This window comes from Malaya genurostris, chromosome 2 (assembly GCF_030247185.1).
Source record: "Malaya genurostris strain Urasoe2022 chromosome 2, Malgen_1.1, whole genome shotgun sequence".
NCBI classification, from domain to species: Eukaryota; Metazoa; Arthropoda; class Insecta; order Diptera; family Culicidae; genus Malaya; species Malaya genurostris.
Window position 1 is genome coordinate 56,702,088 of NC_080571.1, and position 25,815 is coordinate 56,727,902.

General features: G+C 37.9%; 2 protein-coding genes across 3 annotated transcripts in view; one reads left to right on the forward strand and one right to left on the reverse strand.

Moving 5' to 3' along the window:
* LOC131430358 (uncharacterized) overlaps positions 1 to 15,160 on the reverse strand; it is a 36,917-nt gene extending 21,757 nt beyond the window's left edge. Inside the window, exon 1 of the mRNA XM_058595267.1 lies at positions 13,537 to 15,160. Within this exon, the coding sequence (XP_058451250.1) occupies positions 13,537 to 14,194 (658 nt within the window). The 5' untranslated portion in view covers positions 14,195 to 15,160. The remainder of the gene's footprint in view (positions 1 to 13,536) is intronic.
* A 5,672-nt stretch (positions 15,161 to 20,832) lies between these two features.
* On the forward strand, positions 20,833 to 23,754 carry LOC131430359 (protein spartin). 2 transcript variants are annotated; one of them, XM_058595268.1, is made up of 2 exons: positions 20,833 to 20,955; positions 21,524 to 23,754. In XM_058595268.1, exon 2 carries the CDS (start codon positions 21,539 to 21,541, stop codon positions 23,264 to 23,266), a length of 1,728 nt encoding a protein of 575 aa, XP_058451251.1. In that variant the 5' UTR covers positions 20,833 to 20,955; positions 21,524 to 21,538; the 3' UTR covers positions 23,267 to 23,754. The 2 variants fall into 2 exon arrangements, with proteins under 2 accessions (XP_058451251.1, XP_058451252.1); XM_058595269.1 differs by lacking the exon at positions 20,833 to 20,955 and adding an exon at positions 21,319 to 21,465.
* Positions 23,755 to 25,815: the final 2,061 nt, after the last annotated feature.

Consider the following 25,815-nt stretch of genomic DNA (forward strand, 5'->3'; position numbering starts at 1 on the left):
CAAACGGTAAGTTTTCTTCGGAGGAAAATATTCAAAATGCCTTTTTCAGCTGTTCATATCAGCACTCTAATAAAATGTTTGATGATCCCATATTCTACTGATGGCAACCGAAAGATTTACGATTAACTGTTTGAAAGACAGTAAAACTTTACCGATACCCGTAAAAATACTTGGGTGTGTAGCGGCTTATATTGAGCTGCTAAGTTCTATAGCATTTCTGTATAAATTGTTATGCACTGACGAGTAGAAGCCGAAACGTAACGAAAACTAATGGAAATATGTAACGGACACCAGTTCGACAAAAGAAGGGAATATACGGAAAAAAATTTGCACACTTTGAGAGACCTCTTAAACAAGCCACGGCTGGCAAAAAAAGTCATTATATTTCGAAGCCCAATTTCGGACACTCACTTATATTATATATTATACTATATTATATTGTATTATATTATGTTATGTTATATTGTTTGACAATTCAGCAAAAACCGATCGATCGGTAATCAATTCAATTACCGAACTGACTACCAACGTTCAGCTGTCTAAAATTCGGTAAAAAATTACCGAATTCTGCGAAATTGTCTAAGTGTGTACCAAACAAAAAAAAATGGTCACTTTATAATTTGGCATGTGTTTTATTTAAATTTCAAATCAGCAAGCTCTTAAAAAACACCCATCATACATACATATAAGGGTGCCAATATTTTGTGGTAATCTCTAATTTCATAAAGCGGTAGTGCTTAAAAGTTTAAGCACTTAAAAAAATGTCCCTATGCAAAACTTGGTGGTTAAAGTTATAATATTTTAAATCATCCGACAAACCCCCCACCCCATGGTATTTTCTGAAATTAAAATAAAATTTCGATGCTATAAACCATCTAAAAAAAAATATTTTTTTGAAAATATCGACTTTCTGGAACTAAAAAAAATAAGATTTCCGAAATCAAGCAACCTCGAATCCCAGCAACTAAATCTCAACGTCTCAGAGTCGATATTTTTAAAACAAAAATTTTTCGAGATAACACAAAATATTGACGTTTCATGCAGTTGGCACTAAAAATAAATTCGATTTCGGATATTTCATATAACCTCATATAAATTGTCGAAATGTTGGAAAGAATTTAAAAATCTGTAGCATATTCAGTGTTAAAGACTAAATGCCGGAAACCCAAGGGCGGGTGGGTAACATCAGAGACATAACTGGTTGACGTGAATACGAATAAAATGGATGATTCTGTTTCTTTGGTGTTAAATAATATGAATTCCGGAATCGAATTTGGAACCCGTATGCTAGAACTGAATTCTGTAGCTCAATTTTGATGCTAGATTCTGGAATTGTTATTGCGGAAACCGTGCAAAAAAAAAACCGCGTGGAAAATTTGACGTAATAATTCCAAAAACCGTAGATTTGAGTATTTGTTTGTTTTGTTGTTGATAAAATGTAACTGTATTTTCACAATAAAAACAGAAATCTAAAAAACAGCCTGAGGTTCAAAACAAATTGGCTCAAAAGGCACGTTTTCCTTGATATAGACACATTGGATGACAAATTAAAATAAGAAACACTCAGGAAACACGTTGTACGATAATCAAAATAATCTAAATGGCTCACGCCTTATGTTTAATGAATTCGGTTTTCAATAGAACGATAATACGTACAATTTAGAACGTTCGACTAAAGAAGTACTAATAATACCACCCATAAACACTTTGACTGCAAATAAAGCTTGAGAATAAGTTCTTTTCAATTCCGAAGTTGCGATGTGTAGTAAACACTAAAGATCTTAGTAGTAATTTTTTTAATTAAACTGAGTGGGAAGACATGAATTGAATGAAGATCTATGCACGCAGCGACAGAATTAAAGGGGAAGAATTCATAGAGATGAATATGAATCAAATTAGAAAAGGTATTACTATGTGTCATGCTGAAGCAACTCATTTCATCGGCGTAAATCATAATACTACTAGAGTTATATTTTTCAAATGGGTATAAAATACTGTAGTGCTCGATATGATGAAGAGTTGAAGAGATTAGTAAATCCGACTATTTCTTCAACGCTACGAAATTCTCGGTCATATCAATGACGATGCTGACATCATACACCACAGCGGAAGAGATGTTGTCGTGTAATTTACAACAGGGACTGAAGATCTGAAGACTGATTAATCATTTTATGGAAAGACAGTCAATGATCTCGTGAATTATTGAATGAATGATTTTAGTTAACTTTTAAACTTTAAATTAGCCCTAATAATCGTTTTCTTACAGACAACCTCTTCCCTTTTTAATTTTTTTTCTCAAAAAACAAATGAAAGTGCTTTTTAAACTCTCATCAGAAACCGTGTTAATTGCGAAAACTGCGTGAATAAAAACCGTGTTAATTCCGAAATCCGTGTAAAAAAAGCCGTGTATAAAAAAAACCGTGCGAAGAAATACCGGTTAAAAAGAGACCTTAGTGTACACAGGCTATTATGAATGAAGCATCACATTTTATCATTCTTTACTTATCATATACAGGGTGGGCAATTTAAAGTGGAAGTATCGGGCAATCCAATAAATTTTCATAGAATTTTCAAATCGACTAATTGTTGGAAGCGACTATTTTACCGAACAGTATACACCAAAAGAACGCGCTGAAATTGTTCAGCTTTACATTCAAATAAATAAGAACTTTAGGGAGCGGGTATAGCGTGATGGGTAAGTCGATGCCTTTCACCCGGCCCACCTGGGTTCGATTCCCAATCTCGCACATAGGGTCAGAAAACTTTTCTCTCCCGAAGAGGCGAATGACCTTAAGGTTAAAACCTCTATAATCGGAACAAAAAACAAGAAATTTTGACAAAAAAATCATCATGTCAGACGAAGCACACTTCACAATTCGCATTCACATCTCATCCAAGTCAGTCGATAAAACAAAACCGCTTACGTTCGGGACATATGAAACCAAGTACAGTATTGTGTAGTGAACAATAGAACGACCTCGAAATGAGTGAACCAAACGAACAAAAGCTACCGCCGATACGAAAGAATACAATTGTTGTTGACTTCAGACAGTGCAAAATTCGACCTTCGATGCGAGAATTTGAAGGTTTGATTAAGGAGCAAATGCATCTTGACATTAAACGTGCGCATTTACTTCAATGCAATAAGACCAATAATGTTGTTTATATCCAGTTCTATAAAGAGTTGGATGCAATTCAATTCACTAAAGACAATAATAATGTGCACTATGTGGAGCATGAAAATATCAAGTACAACATTCCAGTATATATGGAAGATAGTGCTATAGAAGTGCGTGTGCATGATCTTCCCTCAAGCGTCATCGATCCTTATATTCGCAAAACTATGTCCCAATACGGAGAGATTCTCTCTATCGAAAAAGAAAAGTGGAAGAGCTTTTTCCCCGGTATTCTAAATGGCGTACGTTTGTTACGCATGCGCTTGAGGAGGCCTATACCTTCTTATGTGACATTCGGTCAGGATACAAGAATCCCGTGCAAATCACTTGTTACCTATGACAATCAGATGGCCACATGTCAATATTGCCAAAAATCTGTTCACTACGGTAAGCCATGTGATAAACTGGACAAGGAGACAACTACACCAAGGGACAACGGTGCTTCCTTCACACCAACCCCAAGCAATCCCAGTACACCTGTGACCAGTGCTGTCAAATGTTTTATCCAAAAATCTGTATTTGGCGAAAAAATCTATCTGTACAATATCTTTCTCGAAAAATCAAACATCGATTTAATGCGGAAACTGATTTTGCTACCAAAATAAAAAAAAAAGGTCGCTCGACCTGGTTTAGCCCTATGGAATCCAACACAAAAACTGAAAATCGGTATTTATCTGCATGAAAATTGAAATATCGGTATTTTGAGAGAGCATATCTGTATTCCTGTATCGAGTCCAAAAATCGGTATAAATACCGAGAAATCGGTATAGTGGGCAGCGCTGCCTGTGACAGTCACCAACAATAGTGAAGCATCCCCTTCAACGAAACCATCCAACGTATCCCCTATAGAACAAAGTACACCAGCTGCAGTTAACAACTTACCATTCAACCAACCAGCAACTGCAAACAATGTACAACAAGACGCATCAACAGCAACTAGCAACAAAATCAACAACAATACCACCGATGCGGCAATGGATGACGAGACGAACCGCGAACAAACTGCCCCTCAATCCTCGCAGGAGGTAAATGGAAGCCTCTCTCCCCCTAGATAAAGGGTGACAACAAGATCTAATACAAAAAAAATATCTAAAAACTCAGCTAAATCGGCCACGTAAAGCTTGTACGTAAATAGGCCTGAATAAAATATCTTTTAAATAAAAAAAGCACACTTCACGTTAAATGGATGCGTTAATAAGAAAAATTGCCACTGAAAACCCTCAATTAATTGAGGAACAGCCCCTATACGACCAAAAAGTTACAGATTGATGTGGTGTGTATGCGGATATGGTGATTGATCCCCAATTTTTTCCAATAAGATGATAAAGCAACGAAAACTCTTGATGGCGATCGTTATCGAGCGATTATAAATGATTTTGTGATGCCCATTGTTCGTTGAAAATGGTTTGAAAGGCTACTGGCTTCAACAGGACGGTGCAACATGCCATACAGCTCGACTAATAATCGATTCACTACGACCATTGTTCCCCGGATGAGTCATATCGAAAAACGGTGATATTGACTGGCCCCCGGGAACTACCGATCTGACGCCACCAGACTTTTTTGTGGGGCTACTTGAAATCCAAAGTATACGCTGATAAGCCAAGAACCATAGCCCAACTCGAAGACAACATACGACGTGAAATCGTCGCCATATCGGCCAAAACGATGGAAAACGGCAAACAAAGGGCACATTTTGGACTCAAGGCCAAAGGTGGTCATTTATGCGATATCATTTTCAAGAAATAGTTGCAACATATCTCCTTGAACCAAAATAAATTATAATCGAAATGAAAATGTTTTTTTTTTTTCATATATTTTGTTCAGAAACAAATGCTTACACTTTAAATAGGTTCAAGTTATTTTCGGTTATCTCATACTACTAAAAAAAATTTCAACAAATTGGATATCATATCTTCGATGACGTGGAGAAAAGATTATTTTGATATGTGGAATAAAACAAGATCAAAAACTGATCACTTTCCCACAGGGTAAATTTTGAAAAGGTGCTTCATTGTAAAGTATGACGTATTCACGTCAAAAAAATGTACAAGCACACAAAAGCAATCAATACAACATGTTGGAAACATCAACTCACTTCAACAGTTTGTTTATATCAGTGATTTCCCAGAAGATTTCGGTTTTGCCTGGTAGTAGACAGCTAATTTTTAAAATTTTCAGAAGGAGCTACATTTTTTATGATCATCATCAATCATTGATGATGTAGGTAGAACAATAAATTCAATTGACGACCCATGAGACCTAAAAATTTCCACTCCTATAACTTTGAAAGCATTCGTTTTTCGGAGCTGCTGTGTTCGGTACCCTGCTGGGGAATCAATATTATCAATTCGATTAATCCAAACGATATCCAATGTGGTTTTATAAAGCTGCGTTGGCCTGGTTTCGTCACAGAATGGCCTGGCCAAATTTAGTGCTTATATAACGGTGTTGGCGGTGCACTTTCGAACGGCCACTCGACACAAAAAAAATCGATGAAATACCCGTCCCAGTCGGTCGGTGCTGGTGTGCTCCCGAAAATATCCGTCCGCACCAACGCCGCGCGGTAGAACAGGAAAAGTTCGCGTTATTCGCTCCCACCGATGCGAATATCCCTGGCCACATCAGCATCACCATCATCACCGTCATCGTCATCGTCATCAAGTGCTATCCTTCCTTCGTCCCTCGTCCTCGCATGGCGGACCAGCATCAAACGGGGACAGACCGGTGTATCCCTGGGGATACTGTAACCCGTGTACCCGTTGTTACACCAGTTACAAGGAGAAGCCAGAGCACCATTCTGAGAATCCCCTTCCGAGAAAAACAAAACCTGTCCGATCCCTTTACCGTCGTCGTCGTCGTCGTTGTTGACCCCAGAGTGTTACTTTGAAGGTAAAACCCAACCTTTCGGGGGAACCAAATCGGCTTGATGTCTTCTTTGGCAGCCTTTTTCCCCTCGCACACCATCATCTCGCCAGCAACATCATCATCATCATCATTATCATCAGCACAACGCACGGCGGTGGCCCCGAGTCGACCCGCAGCAGTGTGTCCGTCCGTTGTGATGGTGCGGCCATCCGGTTCAGGGTATTTTTTCCCTGTCGCTTCGCTTCGAGTGTGCGGACCGCGTGTCCCCTCCAACCATCACCCTTACCCTTACACCTTCACCAGCAGCACCCCAGTCCAAATGGCCTCGACGATGACGCACACATGCCATGATAAGGTGCACTCACACAGACAGCCGCCGCATGTCGAGCGTTTCTTCGGATGTTGCCGCCTCTGATGGTACTGGGTGCTTTACTGGAACCTGGGCTATAGCGTGATGAAATCCGCCCTCCATTTCGGCTTTCTTCTATTACCTGAAGCTCACTCTCTCTGTCTCTGAACCTAGTTGAAGGGGTTTTTCTTCTCCGTTAATTTTTTTTGTTATGTTTCCCTTTAGCTGCGAATTGGGCTGGTATTCTGAAAGAACAACATCCTGTTGCTAAGCAATAAGTTAGGTTTTCGAACAAATAATAAAAGCATTTTTTTCTTCAACGGAAGCCTACTGACAACGCTGCACTTCGGCAATTTCATTTGCCAATAATTTCAATCCATTCATCGCCACCGGGTTCGGTCGAGAAAGTCCCCTGCCACTTCCGCCTCGTGACAACGACGACGTCGACGACGACGGTTCGCGAAGGTAAGACACAGCAGGCTGGCCATCTGTTGTTATTTTTTTCCGTTTCGTCGCAACACATCACCATCGTGCGGGGGCCAAACGCTGGTGTATCCCTTCGTCCGTTTGCTGTTGTTCGCTAACCGCACGGCTTAGGTTCGGGGTTTTTGGAAAGCAGCTACAGCGGCAGCTGAAGTTTCTTCTCCTTTCTGCTATCCTCTTTTGCGACAGGACGGCAAATTGGAAGCGGCCGCTCGCGGCAGCAGAGAGAGAACCAAGAAAAGTCCATTCCACTCCATCTCGCTGTGCAAGTGGCTTGAGCTGTTGGGTTCCTGTCCGTGTCCCTCTGAAAGTGCGTCCGTCACCACCACCACCACCATCATCATCATCGCCTCTTCCAACGGGACACGGGGACGGATGTGACCGTTTAGATGTGTTTGTGTGTGTTTTTAGCTGCGATGAAACCCAATGCACCGTAGATATTATGGCCACGGCAGTAGGGTCCGTTTTTTTCCCGTTCGTTCCCTCGACGATGAGCTTCGTCCTCATCGTACCCGGTCATGTAGCAGCGTCAAGCGGGCCATCATCGTCATTGTTGCTACTACGTTACCTACCTCCGAGTTGCCGGTGTGCTGCGGGGAGGGTTCGTGTGACCATCGATCGATTTCGGCCTGGTCTGGTCTGGTCCCTTTTCGCTGATGTGGAATTTTTCTCCGAACCGGACAAAATGGCGGAAGCGTTTGGTTCAGTAGGCTTTGAATTATAAAAAAACGCTTAGACGGGTTCTCGCTTAGCTGGTAACGTCGTGTTTTGTTACAAACCCCAACGAAGCCTACATGTACTACATGTTGACGCGGAGCTTCATCTTCAGTTTTGACTAACTTGTCCAATACGTAGTGTGCAGGATAAACTAGCGACAGTTTTTGATAAACTACAGCTCGAGACATTTAATTTAATTTGATATATTTTGGAACCATGTTAGTTGATTTTAAACTTATAGTTTACTAGCTGAATGACCCGGTGTTGCTCGGAAATGTTTCCAGGGAAGATAACGCCGAAAAAAAATGGTCGAAGTTGTCCTACTTAGTGAAATACTCGGATTGTAGTGAAACATAACCTAGACGGCGACCCGATTAAACAATACGCCATACATGTCCAGATTGCTCACGGCCAGTGTCCCATCTCAGATCTCACAATAACCATAATTTTCATGGTATCCTCGTCAAACCGGGCCAGTTTTATGTTGTCATGTTTTCCATAAAATTCGATAAATTTTACCTTACATTTCCCTTATTTGGGGTACTTGCTACCAGTGCAGTTTAACCACCATCAGTTGATCTCTTGAAATAACAAAATATCTCTTTCAATAGTGTGAAAGCGGCCTTCAAATGAGGTTCATGTAAACATTCGAATTGGTTCAAGATAATAGATGAAAGACTAATCAGATAGCTGAAATATCAATCACAGAATACACATAAATTAATTGTTTCCTCCTTAAGTTTTCATTTTTAACACTTTACTCCATTTATAATTCTATTCGTTCGAAATTGCTTACTACCAAGAGCGAAGACAATGAAGCAGCTAGACTACTTTGCACTTGAAACTGAGCAAGCAAAACTTCAAATGACTAGGTACGATTATTCAACTGACGATGAATTCTGGGAGCTTCACTTGAAAATGGCAGCAAAAGTCAAATGAATTAGAAGGGATATGCCATAAATTTCATTTTCATCTTATATTATTCGATTGAAAATGAAATTTTACCGCACTGCTTGCTACACTCCATCTCCCTTGAAATAACCTTATAATTTCCTTTAATATAAAAATAGTATCTGTATTTGTCAAGAAGTTTCTCGTCGAATACATTTTATTTTTTGAACTCTCCTTTTTTAGTGAACTTACTAAAGCTCTCCTCCATGATTACTCATATGACCACATCTGAGCAGTGTAGGAAGTGTCCCATAGTTCCTTACGGATCAGGGTCATTTCGCCGAAAACCATTTTGCCGAAAGCCGTTTCGCCGAAAGTCATTTCGCCGAAAGAGTCGTAATTGGAATTAATTTGATTGAAGACAAATGAAAGATGATAGCGTTAACGCCCGTTTTGTTGACCTACAATTGTACTTCTTGAATGAAAATTGATTCTTGTACTCTTGAATAAAGATTGATTCATGAGCTTCAGAACGGAGTTCCCAAGAAAACTTGTTGACTATAAGCTACTAAGCATCAAAGCAATTGCATAGGTGTATCTACCAGGCAAATGTATGTGATATTTTCCGTTTATTAGGTGAAAATGAAAAAATATGTAATGCGGCTACGCCACATCGTTTCGGTTCATTTGCTGTCCGACCTCGCTACCGCTCGTTCGGACCTAACTAAAGCAAAGTAACCTAGATTTGAGTAGACCAGGCAAACGAGGCGGTTACAGGTTTGTGTGCAAGAGGCCGCCGCTTCCGGCTTTGTGCCGCCGAGCCATCTTGGCTTCGGTTATGTGGCTGCGCCACATCAGTTATACAGAAGACATAACATGCAGGAGGCATGACCCTTTCGGCGAAATGATTTATTCGGCGAAACGACTTTCGGCGAAATGACTTGCTCCCGTTCCTTACATTTCCCGGTAAAATAGAACCAGATATTTTCAAATTATTTAAGAAAAAATTGCGTTGCATTCAAATTAACAATAACAATACTTTCAAGCACCTTCAAATTCTTGCTCATTTTACAAAAAATGGGAGATGAAAACTGATTTTCAAGACCCTCTTCTCCAAGTCTGAATCCTTCCCCCTCTCTTGTTTGTCGACAAATAAGAAAATGTTACAATAAACACCCTTTTTTAGAGGCAATTGCTACGAATTCCACCCTTTTGAACACCTCTGCAATGAATATCTAAACTCGCCGAGAAATATAAAAAAAATACGCTTATGACCACCTCCGAATTGTAAAAGGTACCTGCGCCAAGTTTGGTGATAATTTACTGAGTTGTTATGGAACTTTGCTGATAGCGACACTTGCTATCCTTTTACGCGTATAAATATATTTACCACCATCTTTTAGTTGTTGCAATTATCTGTGCCTGTCGAAAAATGTCGATTGTTCGAGAACACTAACTACACCCTCCCCTTAAAATACCCAACCTAGTTAGATATGGTAACATTCTGAGTTGTTTGGGAGTTATGGTTGATTATATAACCAATTTGAACTTTGCATCCCCTTGGATGAGACCCTTACTTTATTCGTTCAGCTGTCATTGACCAGCAAGCTCAAGTAGCTTTGGGTGAATTTGTTTATATTGTTCTGTGGACAAAATCACTAAATTATATTCGGTACCTAAAATCTAAAAAAAAATTGAGATGCAGTTAATTCCTTCTATTTGTCCGGTTGTGCAGTGCACGAGGTGCACATAAGGACGAGACGCCTCTGAATTTCACATTAAACTTCTTTTTTTAGAGACACTCATTATATACACCCCTCACAAATATCCTTAAGAGTATATTTGAGCTTTCCAAAATGTATGTATGGTTCTTCAAATTAGATAAATTTCGACATTGTCCCCCCATATTAAGAACATTTGCTACACACTCTCTCGCCTGAAAATGATAGCAATCCGTAGTGTAGTTCCGGATTTATACCATTGCAAACATTAAACTCCCCTTTTGAAAGGCACTTGCTACATCCACTTAGGGGGGCCCCTAAGAATCGTGTCTACGGTATGCAAAATGTTTCTATGGTCTTAAAAAGTATCGATTCTAGTCAAATTAGATAAATTTAGTCATGACCATAAATTTACATTTAGAGTGTGAGATCAAATAGAAAACTCATTTTGATGTTGTGATGTTCGCATTTATCGATTACTCAATTTGCTGTTGTTTTGGTCGTTTTAAGTGGCAAAAAATCAAAATCAAACTGAAATCTAAATAAGATATAGTTTTTTTCTTGTTGATAGCAAAACTAGTTCTCAATTTGAAGTTATTATCAAACAACGACAACAAAACTGGAATGCATAATCAGTTATTGATTTGCTTTAAAAAGACATTACTGAAAATAAACAAGTCGCGAACATAAGCTAAAAATAGATCGGGCAAAAGAGCCAGAATAGTATACCTTTAGGCGATATTACTTGCAACAATAAAAAAGCGTCAAAAGCACCAACACCTTCACAGAGAGAGACTTGGGTTTCGAACCTAGGTGATTTGGATTCCGAACTCTCTGCGAATGCTATGGACTGTGACTTTAAGCTGTGAGTAGATGGAGAATTTTCGATCATATGACAAGCAGTGTTGATTCGCAGTTTTGTCACGAGACGCCATTGGCGAAAAGAAAAAAAACATTATAATTATAGATAATAGCGACAAAAGACTTCGTTTTAATTCCAAAATTAATTCACTCGCATTAAACCCACTATTAGATTAAATGCTATTTAGCATGAGTTTGATTTATAGAAGAAACAGGAGTGCAGAATTTTGCACAGCGTTTAAACCAGCTCTCTGTTGAGAAGAGACGTTGGCTACGATAGCACTTGTTAAAGTGCTTTTTCCACCGTGTTGGTTTGAGAGCTTGTTTGTGCTCGCTCTAATCAAGTCCTGCACTTCTGTTACATCTCGGTATGATATTCAAGTAAATTACGGTAATATTTTGGAAACTGCTGCATGAAACATTAGACTTTGTGATTAGATTTTTATTATTGCCTCTATAATTGTTTTCAATCACAGCATGGCATTTCAAGATTAGTTTGAAATTGATTTTCAATACATCACTCACCATTTTGAATATCATTTTCAGTGGAAAACTCTGCATGGCTGATAATCGTGAGAATGATTTTGAACGATTATCGTTTCATTATCACGTGTGATTTCATAAAACATCACTATAGTGTTATTGCACGGGATGAGATTTCATCCATTCTCTATTCGAGTGATTATGATCATCGTAAATTTTGCGGATAGTGATAATCGATGGCTAAAATCGGCCATGATTTTTTTCAATGGTGAAAGTTGATAATTTGATATTTTCTCAACACTGCTTGGGTTATGAATCAGCTGCGAAATCTATTGAAACAGGTCAAGTTTCGCATTGGGATATCCCTATCTTCGCTATGCTAAATTGCTATTTGGGGCACAGTCTGTACCCGCACAAATTTTTGTTGCGATTGGGTTGAATCTGTACTCAAAAACGCTTGCAATTTCTCGTCTTCGAATGATCTTGCGATCCGAATGATCAGAAAAAGTTTATTTTATTATCACTCGTGAAAATAAAATGTTCAAGGGATTTAAAAAAAAAAACTCAGTGACTGAAAAAATCACTTCCGAGATTTTCATTCATGAAACAAGCATCCTCAAAAATCAGAACCTCGAAGTTCACAAGTGATTTTTTGTGTCAGCGAAACTTAAAGACGAATTTTCACCCACAGAAATATCGCTAAAGAGATACTCGAAAGGGAGATGAGTCTCCGATGATATTTCCATGCTGAATTTCCTTCACGCTTCAGTTCGACACCGAAGTGATTCGTGCAAGATTTAATTATTTTATTTTTAGCAATAATAAAATCTCTACTTATTAAATTCTAAACTGAGAAATAATGTCTGCAATATTTTTGATGCTCGTGGGGTGGTCAACATGAACAATATTTTTTTTTCCACATTCCAAATGATGATTGTAGCGACAAAAGGCTGTTTTAATTCCAGCTGGCTGATTGTCTGAAATACTCAAACGCTGCACCTGCACCTGACGCGTTTTGGATTGGCGAAGCGATAACCTGCGCTCCTGTTATTTCTGCGAACGATTTTCAAGTTTAGGTAATATTTCTTATCATCAGCATAACGTGATTTGTGATCGGTTTTTTGATCATTTTTTCTTTCATTATAACTATTATTAATCACAGCACTTGCTGCTTTTATCGATGATATTACTCCACCACCACGGTATTGCTAAGTAAATCTCGATTACATCGCGAAATCAAGAGTTGTATTCGAAATACGTATCTGTGATGTGACGTTCATTATATATGATTTAAAGTGTTGTGAGATACACAGTGAATGAGTATAGAGACGTGATATACTTATAACAGAATTAAATGGTAATATAAAATAAAGATGGTAGTATATAAAAAAGATGGTAATATATAAAAAAAATCCTGGTGAAAAAGGAATGTTTTTTGCCGAATATCCAAACGTCCTAATGTGGTGAAACCTCGTAAAAAATGTTTAACGAAATCTACTCTGGGACGTAAATTTTTTTTCCGAAATCGATTTTTTATGCCAAATGTCTTTGAAATGCCTGAATAGTTGAGATAATCAAAAAAAAATTTTTTTTTTGAAAAAACAACTTTGGGACTTGGTGATAATTATTGCAAGAAAGAATCAATTTAGAAAATTCAAAGCCGATTTACAGAAAAACACCGTTTTTGATTTTGACGGAATTTCGCCCCACTGGCTTTCCGAACATATGTGCTTCCAGGCGTTGTGATAAGTGAGGGATCATGTGCAGCAAAAACACGATCTGTCGACCAGTCCCGCATGCAAATTGCACAGGGACAATGCGAATCATCGTTATCAAACTTATTTTATTATCTAATTGGACCAGCGTCTGTGGAGCTTTCCATAAACAATTGAGTCTTCCAAATTTTGAACTTTTGCTAGGATTATCGGTAACTTAATAGCGTGAGATTTTGAAACCTATAAAATATTTGAAAGCTACCAGTACTTACCAGCGTAGTTTGCCGGATCCTCCCCATCCGATGCGTCTCTCGAATGTTGCTTTTCCTGCTGATTTCTGTTGTGATCTACGTCGCCACTGTCCTCCTCCTCTTCTTCCTCCACGAACAGCTTCCCCACCGTATCCGAGTCGCGCACATTGAAATCGTAGTTCGGTCTCAAACCGGCCTTCTTCAGCGTATCCACATAGCGAGAAATGGTTCGCAAACTGGGCAACTGCAGTTCACCGTCCTTGATCAGTGACTGGTATGCGTGCACTCCAATGGCAGCCTTCAGTTTGACTGCTGCTTTAACATTCGGCTCCTTCCACTTCTTGCGTACGTCGTCATCTCCGGTCACCGGCTGTGCTGTCGTACCTTCACCTTCGGCATCCGCTGCGCTACTTCCGGTCGTATGCAGTTTATCCGCTAGCCTTTTAAGTCTTTTCTTTGCCGCGTAGTAGTCTTTCTTTACCGTCCCGTACCGAAGCTTGGTGTTTTCCAGTAGCTTTTTGTACTCAATCAGTGTGGTCAGCAGGCGACAGTTTTCCGCCCTCAGCACCACCACTTCATTATTTTCACTTGGCGTTGTGCCGTTTAGCAAGCGTTCGTCAGATTGATCAGCCAGGCTCATCTCCTGATCCGAAATATCTTCCATTCCTGAGTGTGACATTGCTAGGCTCACTCGCAATAAAGCACAATTTTTTCGATAAAGCAACAAACCGTATCCCTCACAGATCGAAGTCGAAGTCACCCTCGTCGCTGTGGAAAACACACAACCTACTGAGCCGCGGTCCGTATCGGCCAACCGAGGCTGTCACAGCGCGACGCAGCAAACAAGCTCAAAACTGGAGGGCACCGTGCTCTCGCTGCGCAGCAGGCCACCGTTGTAGAAGGTAACCTATACTGCACAAAGCTCACGGCGAACGCTGGTCGTAACGAAGCAACCGTATTTTGCCTGCCACTGACACCTGATGACTGCCGCCGCAGATGATGATGATGATGACGGAAACCAAGGCCTGCTCCGCTCCCACCCCGATACGGTTGCTCTGGTGCGGTTCGATCCCTTGTGTGTGCTAAAGAAGAACTTGCCGTGGCAGGCTGTTCGACGCTGATGATGATACTGCTGGTGTTGGTAGTGTGCGCGTTTGTATGGGAAAAGCGAAAAAAAAACGCGATTCCTGCTTTGTTGCTCTCGTCGCTGAACGGATCTCGTTCACATTTTTTGCCTTGTTCAGAACCACGACCACGTAATAGGGCACCTTCCTTTTCTCCGATAAATCTGCGAAACTACACCACACTTTCGATATTCAAACTACCAATCTGCTGATAAGCAACATGTAAACAAAACAGTGATTATTATCACACACTCGCACGTTTTTTTTCCTGTGCTTTCGAGACCAGGCGCATTTGAAATATATAAAAAAAAACAACCACCGTTCAGAGGTGGGGGAGGGGTCGAAGCTAATTTTTTTCTCACAGCTTTTACGGTTCACCAGAAATCTAGTGATTTTCAAACCTGTTATTAAAGTCATGCATTGAGTGTTGCAAAAATAAGCGTACTTTAAACCGTTTAGTAAATTTTCAACTTAATATCCGACTTCACTCACGAAAAGCAACTACTACCGACCGTCACGATTGACAACTACGGAAAGAATGATCAATCGCAAAGAGGCGGTAGAGTACACACTGTAAAAGGCTCGTACTCGAACTTAGGTAGAGCAAAGGAGAAGGAAGATATGCTGAGTTCGTTTGAACGAAATGAATTCAGCTAAAAAAACCATAAAGAAAATTTTGCGAGGGGTATTGCAATGTCAACATAACCACTATCACTGAGGGAAAAGCAACTAAGAGTTTCATAACTCATGGACTTATGAATCAAGTTTACATAAATTTAAATAAGAGGTAGAGATTTTCATAAACAATTTTATAATTTATCCTTGCATGGTATGATTATTCGCTTTATATATTTCATTAATAGTTCGTAATGTGAAAATGTCACGTGAGGAAGGTATTTCGAATCAAATCTTTCCAGTAACTTCAAGACAGGTAAAATTAATAAATTATTTAGGATCGCAAATTTGATTATTCCTGCCTTAAAACCAAGTGTTACAATTTACTTTGGATATGATTTTTTAGAGAACCAACATGCAACAGAAATGTAAATATAACAAAAAGGAAATTAATTTCTTTGATTAAAGCTGAAATTTAATTTGTATACTCTAATCATAGGAATCACAAGTCGCCAAAACCGCAAATAAATGGATGTAGTTTGTTTTCAGTGAGGATTGATTTATACTGAAATTACAGAACAAAATTTTCGATATATCCGATGATTAACATGATCAGCGTCATGATATATCAATGAAATTTGTGCAACTAATATTGAGATTTACATAAAGCTACCTACTAAATATCCAAAGTAAACGTCTTAAAAACTTGGCCCTCCATATCATAAGATGAATTTATGTAATACATTTCTCATCCTTGTCTGAAAGTCATAATTCGTTCTTATGACTGTCGAAGATCATTTGGTCTAATTAAAGAGTTTTGTATTCCAACTGGTGAATTATTAGGCCCTTACACGAGAATTATTAATGTCGTTTATAAGGTGAAATTTAACGTCATGAAATGCGCGCAAAATTTTATCCGCTTCAGTTGAACGAACCATCGAACAAAGCATACCAAGAAAAACGGACACATAGAAACAAGAACTTTTTTCAATGATTGAGCGCAGTGGGTTTACCTCTCGTTATATTGGCTTGTAAAAAAGACTGGAAGTAATGGATTTTTGAATCTTTCACACATTGAATATGTGCTAATTCAATCGTTATTGTTAGTGATTACTCTTACACTAGAGCTATAAATCATGAGTAATTATGAATGACTAACATGAGGTTATATGTATATGTATTGAATAACTTGCTAACCATATGCCATATGAATAACTTGCTAACCATATGCCTGAGCTTAGTAGCAAGCATGGATTCTTCTTCAAAAGAACGATTGAAGACAAGAGAACATTCAAGTATTTTCGATATCTTCGCCAGTAGTTCACCAGGCCCTTCCCGCCGATGAGATAGAATTTACGTAAAAGTATTTACTTGACTCGCATGAGTTCATCTTACCATGCAGTTAAAATTATTTAGTGAATCTTTTCTCAAGCACATATTTGGGGCACGAAATTAAATATAAAGTTATTTCGTAGTTCATTATTATTCAATCGATTTTGAAAGGAAAATCAAGCGTTGATTCATTGTATTCATAATAATTGAAAAACCAATGAATTCCATGCTGACTAGCTCGAAGCTGACTTTTATTACATTGTTTGTATCACAGGTTAATGAACGATAATACTTGGCTTGTAATCATTTTATTCAGTAGCTTGTCAATGATGAAGTTATAGTTTTGCTTAAAAATTGCTACAATTTAAAATAATACCTGTTATACGATATTACACAGTCAAGCTTTATTGCTTCAGCAACAACAATGCATTGAACTCAACAGAATTGGACATTATTAGCATTATAAATGACAGTTACTTAGAAAATAAACGATTTCTTACAATATCCATTTTGTTGTATTCAACTCGTTTTTATTTCAACACAAAACCCAATGCTGCATAAATTCGCGTCATTATTTAATATGTAATTTTTGCCCACGATAATGCCACCGTGCCCACCGTGCATTTCTCACACCACCTCGAAACCGCAGCGCGCAAGCAATAAAAAAAATGCGAAAAAGTTTATGTGAACTTTTTCAAATTTCGATTGTTTTAGCTAATATTTTATAATATTGAGTTGCTTTTTCAGAATCTGTGAAATTCTGCTACAAACACTACTTTTAAGTTCTAAAATCATCCCCGTGGAACGGAACAGTAACTATACTATACATTTCAAAAACCAATTACGGCTCGGCAAAGCAAAATTTCAAAATTCTAAGAATACTTAGTTATGATAAATTTGATTTCGAAAACTTAAGTGTTTTTGGTTTTTCGAAAAAAATTTATTTTTTTATTTTTTTTTAATTCCAATACAAACAGTTTTATTTTTAGTTCAGTTGTTAGTCCGGGTAAAAGATTTTATAGAAGCTTTAAAAACTATTCATTACTTATCAAAAGAGGCACTAATTATAGTTGTCATAAAACTGGTGGTGATTGTAGAATCAGTTACTTGGACTGCGAAGACTGTTTAAACAGAAATGCCACAAAATGAATATAATGCCAAGAAAAAAAAACCTGTTTTCATCCACCTAGAGATGTAATGATGTTTATTTTCTCATATAACTCATGTTTTCATTAATATTACTAAGTGAGTCTTCAAAACACTTTTCTTTGAATATTGAGTAAGAACAAAAAAGTACTGATGAGTCAAAGACGAAACGTAAAAATAATAAATAAATAAAACGGTATAATCCCTAAATGACCAAACCTGCATCGGCCAGAAATAGTCGAAAACACGTTTTCGTTCGGCACGTCAGAAAAGACATTGCATTTCGTTGCAAAACAAAAAGTGTTCTGTAAGTAGCAGAAACTTTACGTCTGCTTAGCGGTTCAAATTGAACTGCCGAGTTTACCATTAAGCAGTTCAATTTGAACTGCTCTGCACTGATGAGTCAAAGACGAAACGTAAAAATAATAGAACAGTTGCATAACCTTTTAAATTTGTCGCTGAATAAAAATAAAAGGCTTTCCTTCCCCAAGAAAAGGATGACAACGAGATCCGATATTAAAAATAATATATTCATTAAAAAATCGGCTCAATCGATCACCTAAAGTTTGTACGCGGTTGAAGTTCCTGAACCGAAAGTCAGATCCGAAAAAGGTCAAAAGCAGTCTATTTTTATAGACGTTGACCCTTTTATTTGAGTCTTAGTTTATGAAAATCGACTCAGCTATCTCTGAGAAAATAAAGAGAGTTCCACTTTTGACCAGCATTTCAGGTATTTCAGGAAAAAAAATCAAAAAGAAAAACACGTGACATGTGATTGAGTTTTCATTCATTTTACGAATGTGTTAGTGTAAAAGTTAGGTGACTTGCACCATTTTATTACACTCCAGCTAGCGGTTCCAAGTAACCACGACGCATTATAACTTTACATTAATTCAGCTTTAAAAATTCGCGTAAAATTTGATTCAATGAAACGGAGTGATACATGCTTTTACAATGCTATTATAATGCTGAAAACGGCGATTATTAGACTCTTATAGGACTATTACTCTTATAGTTATAATTGAAGTTGCTCCAAAATATAGCATTGAATGTCGATATATAGCACGGCGGAAGGTTGTTGTAAAATAATGCTCAGTTACGTTTTGAATGCAAATTTAATGCACATTGCTTTAAAGTATGTAGGATTAGTGTAATTATACATTAACAATGTAAATATATAGAGTTGCAAATGTGCAGTGATATAATGCATATGGTTACTTGGGAAATGGATGATACTAACTAAGGTAGGACTTTTTGGTACATTTCCAGCGAAATTCAACAATTCAAGCTGGAATTCTAAAAGAACCTGGTTATTTACTAGTTCTGTATATCAGAAAAACTTGAAGATTTAAATATAAAAATATCATTTATTTAATTTTTTTATTTAGAAATACTGGAAATCAGCGCGAAAACAAACAAAAAACGGGAAAGACTAATAACGAAAATAAAACGAATTGACAAATCAGTCCGCATTTTTTCGCTCAATTCCGCCAGATTTCCGAATCAACCAGTTGTAGGCGAAATTCATTCGGAATCGGTTGTTGCACAGGAAATGGAATTTATTCGGAATTCCACATGATTTCCACATGGAATTCCAAATGAAAATTTTTAGCCGAATCGGAATTCAATCGGATCTGATAGTTTGGGCGTAAATAATGCCATAAAATTCAATGATTAATTTTTTGAGTGTACTATTCCTAATTCTACACTCAGAAAAATAGTATGGTAACTGTTACTATATAGAAGGCCAACTTGACCATGAGCGTATAGTGGTTTTCAGCCGACTATGAAATCAGATGATTTCAACAATGGTCAAGTTCATGCTTACTATGAATGGTATCGGCTCTAGAATAGTAATATTGAACAGTGTATTGTATGAATAACTAATACGATTGAGATGGTTAGCCTAACCATGACCGAATATTTTTTTACATTGTAGTTCTTGCTATAACCAGAGTCATGGTATTTTTGACATTTCACTTCTAGTTATTTTGAAACTAAAAGCAGTGGTTGATTCAACAATGCTGAAGATTAGCAAAACATGAGCTAATGTTGAAAAGTTATATGAATTTAAATTCTAAAATAAGAAAACCAAAATAATTTCATTAAACTCTATTTTATTTTCGCATCAAATCAAATGATAATATACCTGGTGAAATATTGCTTAGCAGGAATTGGCAGCAGGAAAGAAATTATTAGTCAAGTCCAGATGCAAACCTCGATACCCACCTGCGATTTTCCGTGGGATTCGAGCGAATTGAATCCGGGAATCAAATGATAATCTTCCTTTTCATCAATTGGTTGATGTTGTTTCTACAGCGACCGATAATGAATAATAAACCGTATACGAGATGTTGATTTCACTGGAAAACATAACAGTTGCCGGAAAAACTGTTGAAAAATTGAATTTCAACCTAGGAAACTAGTAAGGCTACAAACTTTACCTACCTGCAAGACATACCAAAGTACACAGTCACAATATAGAATATTTAGTTCTAATCCATCACTGATGTGTTACCCATGTACGAAATTTTCTGCTAAATTGTAACTTTATGTGACAATAACAGTACACCCGCTCATTGACAATTTGTATAGTCAGCTCAAATGAAAAACATAGTCGGTTAAAAACACTATACGATAATGTGCTTACTACATACATTCTGTTGATATGGACTACATGAATAGTGTTTTCAAACTTCATAATTTCTTTTAAACCATATATCTATTTATGGTAACATTATTATACTGTGGACATATTCACATGGTAGCAATAACTATTTAGCTCCTCATATATATCAAGGCTCGAGAGCAATTTCACCTTACTATAAATTGTGATTTTAACTATTTGTTCTTATATTTGAGATGACTACCATTGTCAGGATGACCATGCCAGAAAAGTCATAAATACAAATAGTTTAGTCGTAGTCTTTGTTGTCTAGTAATTTATACAATACAGATGGTGAATAGTCATATATCATGATTATTGCTACTATTTAAGCGTATAGTTGAAATGACAATGGAAAACAGGCTACGGTTACTATGGTATTTTGCTCAGTGTATATTATAGCCTATTTTCAATTAGCACGCTTAAACTGTTCTCGAGTACTGTCAAACTCTAGATATAATCAAAATATACATGGAAACGAGCAGGAAGTAGATACAGTATGTTGATATTTGGAATTCCAAAAAGCAACGAAATTATCCATTTTAATATACTAGCAAGGTAAGCCTTTTGATTTAGCAACTGAATATGAATTGTTCGTATACAAAGAATTGTTTATCACAACAGTTGTTTTAAAATGCAACATTGAGTTTTTTTTACGTCAGAATCACCATGATCTGGTTTTACGACGGTATTAACTGAAAAATATAAAAAGTTCTTACGGAAACGATGTAGCCTAATTAATGGTAACATGATAGCAAATCATTGAAAAGGTTTCCTATGACGAACTTGTTCTGAATGCATCAGTCGACTTGGTACGTAATTGAAGGTCATTATTGTGAAATTTTCAGATTCAGAAAATCGAAAGTGAATGAAATCATCGGCTTTATTTAAATATACAATAGGTTGTAATGTAAAATACATTCTAGTGACTAAGAAAAGCGTAAGGGCTTCGTTAGTCTTTCTGGATCAAAATAACGAAAACGAATATGCACTGATAAAAGTCGGAAAAAATAAATATTGAATTGGGATCCATTTTGTTTGTTTCAAAAATCACCACGCCGCTCATCTGTAATTGAAGATACTTTGCTGTCGTTCATCCTGTAATATGTGGAATTTTTACTTACAGAATCACACAGTCAACATGAACCGCAGGTCAGCCGAATCTCAGTGGACATCCACTTTTTCCAGCATCAAATTGGGCCACGACAATGCCTACCGTATAATCGAGCGTGCCATTAAATTTGAGGAACGTGAGCGGCCTGATCTGGCTCTAAAGGACTACAAAGAAGGCATTCAAATCATTGACGAGACACTGGCGATTCCCGTGGAAATCCCTGATGATTTCCATAAGGATGAAAACTGGGACAAAGCGGTTCGTATGATTCACAAGATGAAATGTACCCGTGGCGAAGTGTTGCAACGAGTTGGTCAACTTGGAATAAAAATGGATCAACAAGAAGCAAAAGCTGTTGGGAAAAATGTAGAGCTACATAGTGGCGATACGTTGAGACCCAGAACCTATACTGAGTTGGCACAGGCTCTTCAAGAAATGCATTGTAGCAGTGAGGAAGTAGCAGGAAATAATACTTTGGAGTTACTGTTTTCATGTGACGGTGTTAAAATGTACTATATCGAACCCGACGGAGTTGTGTCGAAAGCTCTGGAGGACTCGACAATGCGTATTGTTCGGATCGACAAGGATGACGTTAGAAAATTGGAGAGCACGGTATTCATCCAACTGATACCGACGTCTGCTAGCGTCCGTATTCGGGATGTCGAAAATCCGTTGGAGACAGCTGTGGAGGCTATGGAAGGTGTCGTCGTTGTCGATGCGGTAGAAGAACATAGCGGTATTGACCCTTCCTTCATTTATCCATTGATTCCGGGTGTATCACCGTGCTACAGAACCGAATACGGAGCCTTCATTATTCCCGACTTGAGTAGTGACCACGGAAGAACGATCGGGCTGGTAATTCCACCAGATGCAGATGATGTGGTATTGGAAATTTTTGTAGCATTTTTGCACGGTTTCGTAACTCATGGTTTCGTAACTCAAGGCCGTAGCGAAGCACGCAGCACAAGCGCAAATGTTTCGGCAAACATTATTAAAGGAGCATTTTACATATCTAAAGGATTGGTCAAGGGAGCAGAAAAAACTGGAGAATTTATTTCATTCAGCACCCCTTATTTGTTGTCCAAGATGCAAAAAACTCCAGATGAAGCCGCAAAACAGGTTCCGGGTAATGTCAAAACCAGCGTAGAAATAGCTAAAACAGTAAGCGGCAAAGCAGCAAGTGTCACTAGCTATGTGGCAGGTAAAGTCGGATCTGCTACCTTGGCTCTAGGCCGTTTTCTCGCTCCTCACATTCAGAAGCACGGTTCGGATTTACTCTCCTACAGTACGGGAATGACAGCGGAAAACGCCTCAGAAACCGTCCATGGAGCTTTAACTATATGTGCTGGTGCTGTGGAAGGATTCGGAACCGTTTACGCCGGTTTGGAAAAGTCAGCCTCTATTCTGGGAACGAGTTTGAGCCAAAGTACCGTCCAAATTGTACAACACAAGTACGGCTCGGAAGCAGGTCAAGTAGTAGGAAACTCTTTGGACACTGTCGGTAACGTTATTAACGTGAGTCAAAACATGAACAACATCACGCCAAAAGGAATTGCCAAACGGACAGCGAAAGACGCCGGAAAAGCACTGGTTGCTGGTTATCGACCTGCTATTCCAGAGGTGGATGGCGGTGAAGGATCTTCGAGCGGCCTGATGAATGGAGCTATTTCGGAACAGCAACATCGTGTTGTACCAGCGTCTGTTCTGTACCCGGATCTGTCCGGCTTAGCCAAAGAAGCTAATATAACTGGCTAGACTAACTCTAGATTTGTGTTCTTTGAATCTCAAACCAACAAAACGAATTTTACGTGAAAACTGCTAGACGTTACGTACAAGTGATATACTGAAACAAAATAATGTAACAAATATGTTAGAGGTGTTTTAATAGAAGCCATATTTATGAAAAATATATCTAGAATCAGGAGCAGGGTACTGGATATGGCCTTCATATTTAAACATAGGATTACCTGATTGATAAAAACTATCTTTGTTCATGCTCTAAAGATTACGGACAGATGCGATTATAAGTTTGCGCAAATAAACAAACCAATACTGTAGTTCGGAAGATTTGATATTTTAGAAGCAAGTTTATCTTATTATATACATCAGATTTGCGACTATTGCTGTTTACATTGACTTACGTAATGGGCCTACGCATGAACCATAGCGAATGGTATTTCAGAACAAGGGTAAAAAATAATGGTTTTACTGCTTTAATAAAATGTTAAATGTGTATACTAAAATCTTATTGGTTGTTAGTTCAATTGAATGACGATTACAACAGAAACAGGGCAATTCTCAATGCTTTCTCGTACAAAAAACAAATCTAGGGTAACGGTCGCCACCTTTATATATTTTGGTACGGTGTACAGATTTCTGGATGCAATCGGTGCATTTCATGTGTCTCAGAATTTTAAAGATTATTCCATTTTTTTGTCATATGAGGTATGAATATTTGCTTCATTTTGATCTTGGTTGTGATCAAAATGAAGCAAATATATGAGAGTCGGGTCAAACTATATTAGAGAGGCGTTACCCTACTGGATGGAAATTTTTCGAAAACCTGTGTAAATTTTACATATGCTATACGTTGAAAAAGGGCCTTTTCTGTTGCAATTTTTTTCCCGTTCTCAGTTTTGAATCATCTTAGGCCTCTCTATACAGATCAACCAAAGCTGCCAAATGGTTTTCATAAAAAATCTGTATTTCGCGGAAAATTTTATTTGTACAATATCTATCTCGAAAAACCAAAAATCGATTTTATGAAGATACTGGTTTTGCGAGCAAAACAAAACGATCGTTCAACCGACGACAGGACCTGCCACTCGCTTATTTAAACCATATCGTAAATTTAGCTACCCCTCAGTAACTCGTAATGTCAAAATGAAAGCTTAGGAAATATATTTGATACTGGCAACCCAGGTTGATAAACTGTTGTTTTTAGAATAACTGTTACAATATCCAAGGTTGCTGCATTTAAAAATGTAAATAGGACAAAACGACTCAATATGTTATACGTATTTCACCACGGTTCTACCAAATACAAATAATAATACCCCTAACTCCCATACAAACGAACCGCCAATGTTTGGTTCACAGCCTGAACAAGTAAGCCTAGCAAATTACTCCCTTTCATTGCGATAGTTTGGAAATGTGGAAGGAGATCGTTTCTGGCAACGCTTTATGCTAGTTGCTAGCAGCGATGTCAGATCTACGGAAATCTCCGTATATCTACGGGTTTGAAGATTATCCACGGATCTACGGATCCGTAGATAAAATCTACGGAAATTGGATGTTTTTCTACGGAAATTTAAATTTATTAACGGGGAACTACGGAAACTAGTTTTGTTTGGCGAGCAAAAAAAATAGAGCTTCCGAGAAAAATGCCAATCTACGGAAATGACGCTACTGCTATCTGGCATCGCTGGTTGCTAGTAGCAACTTGCTACGGTGCAAAACAAACTTGTACGTTTATGTTTATCGTTGCTGTACTAAACTGCAACAATCAGTCTAAATATTACCGGCACTAGCACAAAAGATGAAAAAACCCACGAATCTACAAATATCAATACAGCTAGTAGTATATTCATGGTGGCTTAACCATTATAGATTATTGTTTAACTTACATTTCGCTTGTGATCTTGATTATCAGATAAAAACTGTTTGTTTATTTATTTTTCACTATAATAAACAGTAACTATGGTGAACTTGTTCTTACCCTTCAGTGTTGCTAGTTTTATAGAAAACTCGTTAAAGTACATTGTCACTCTGACAGTGTATCATGACAGTGTACCGCACGATTCAAAATGTGTCCTTGAAAATTTGTCGAAGTATTCCGTATTATAATTTGTATTTGGTTCTACCTCAGGGCGCAAAAAAAGAAAACGAAATGGCAAGTATAAATGTATTATACCCAGGTTTAATTAAAATTGATAGCTCATATAACAACTAATGATTTTTTAAGAGGCTTCAAAATTGTCTGCAATCGCGTTTGCGATTTGCCCCCGGATGCTACCGAGAAAACCGCTTACACTAATTCAAATACATACACGAGGGCAAGGAACCGAGGCGGCACTAAGCCGCCGAGGTTTTCACCAGCCCGAGACGGCCGTCGGAAGCGCAGCCTCTTGCATACGAACCTGTGGTGCTCGAGGCTCTTTAGAACACTTTATTGCACATTCCACAAACTTATTTCGAATAATGGTTTACTTCACTTTCCATTGCTCTGAGCTTTTTTATGATTGCCGAGAACACATTTTATGATGCTTTTGATACGTTCTCTTGTGGTACAAAAGTCAATGCTA

Bases quoted from the DNA above. Each gene is read 5' to 3' on its own strand.
- LOC131430359 (XM_058595268.1), top strand. From the start codon at position 21,539: ATGAACCGCAGGTCAGCCGAATCTCAGTGGACATCCACTTTTTCCAGC.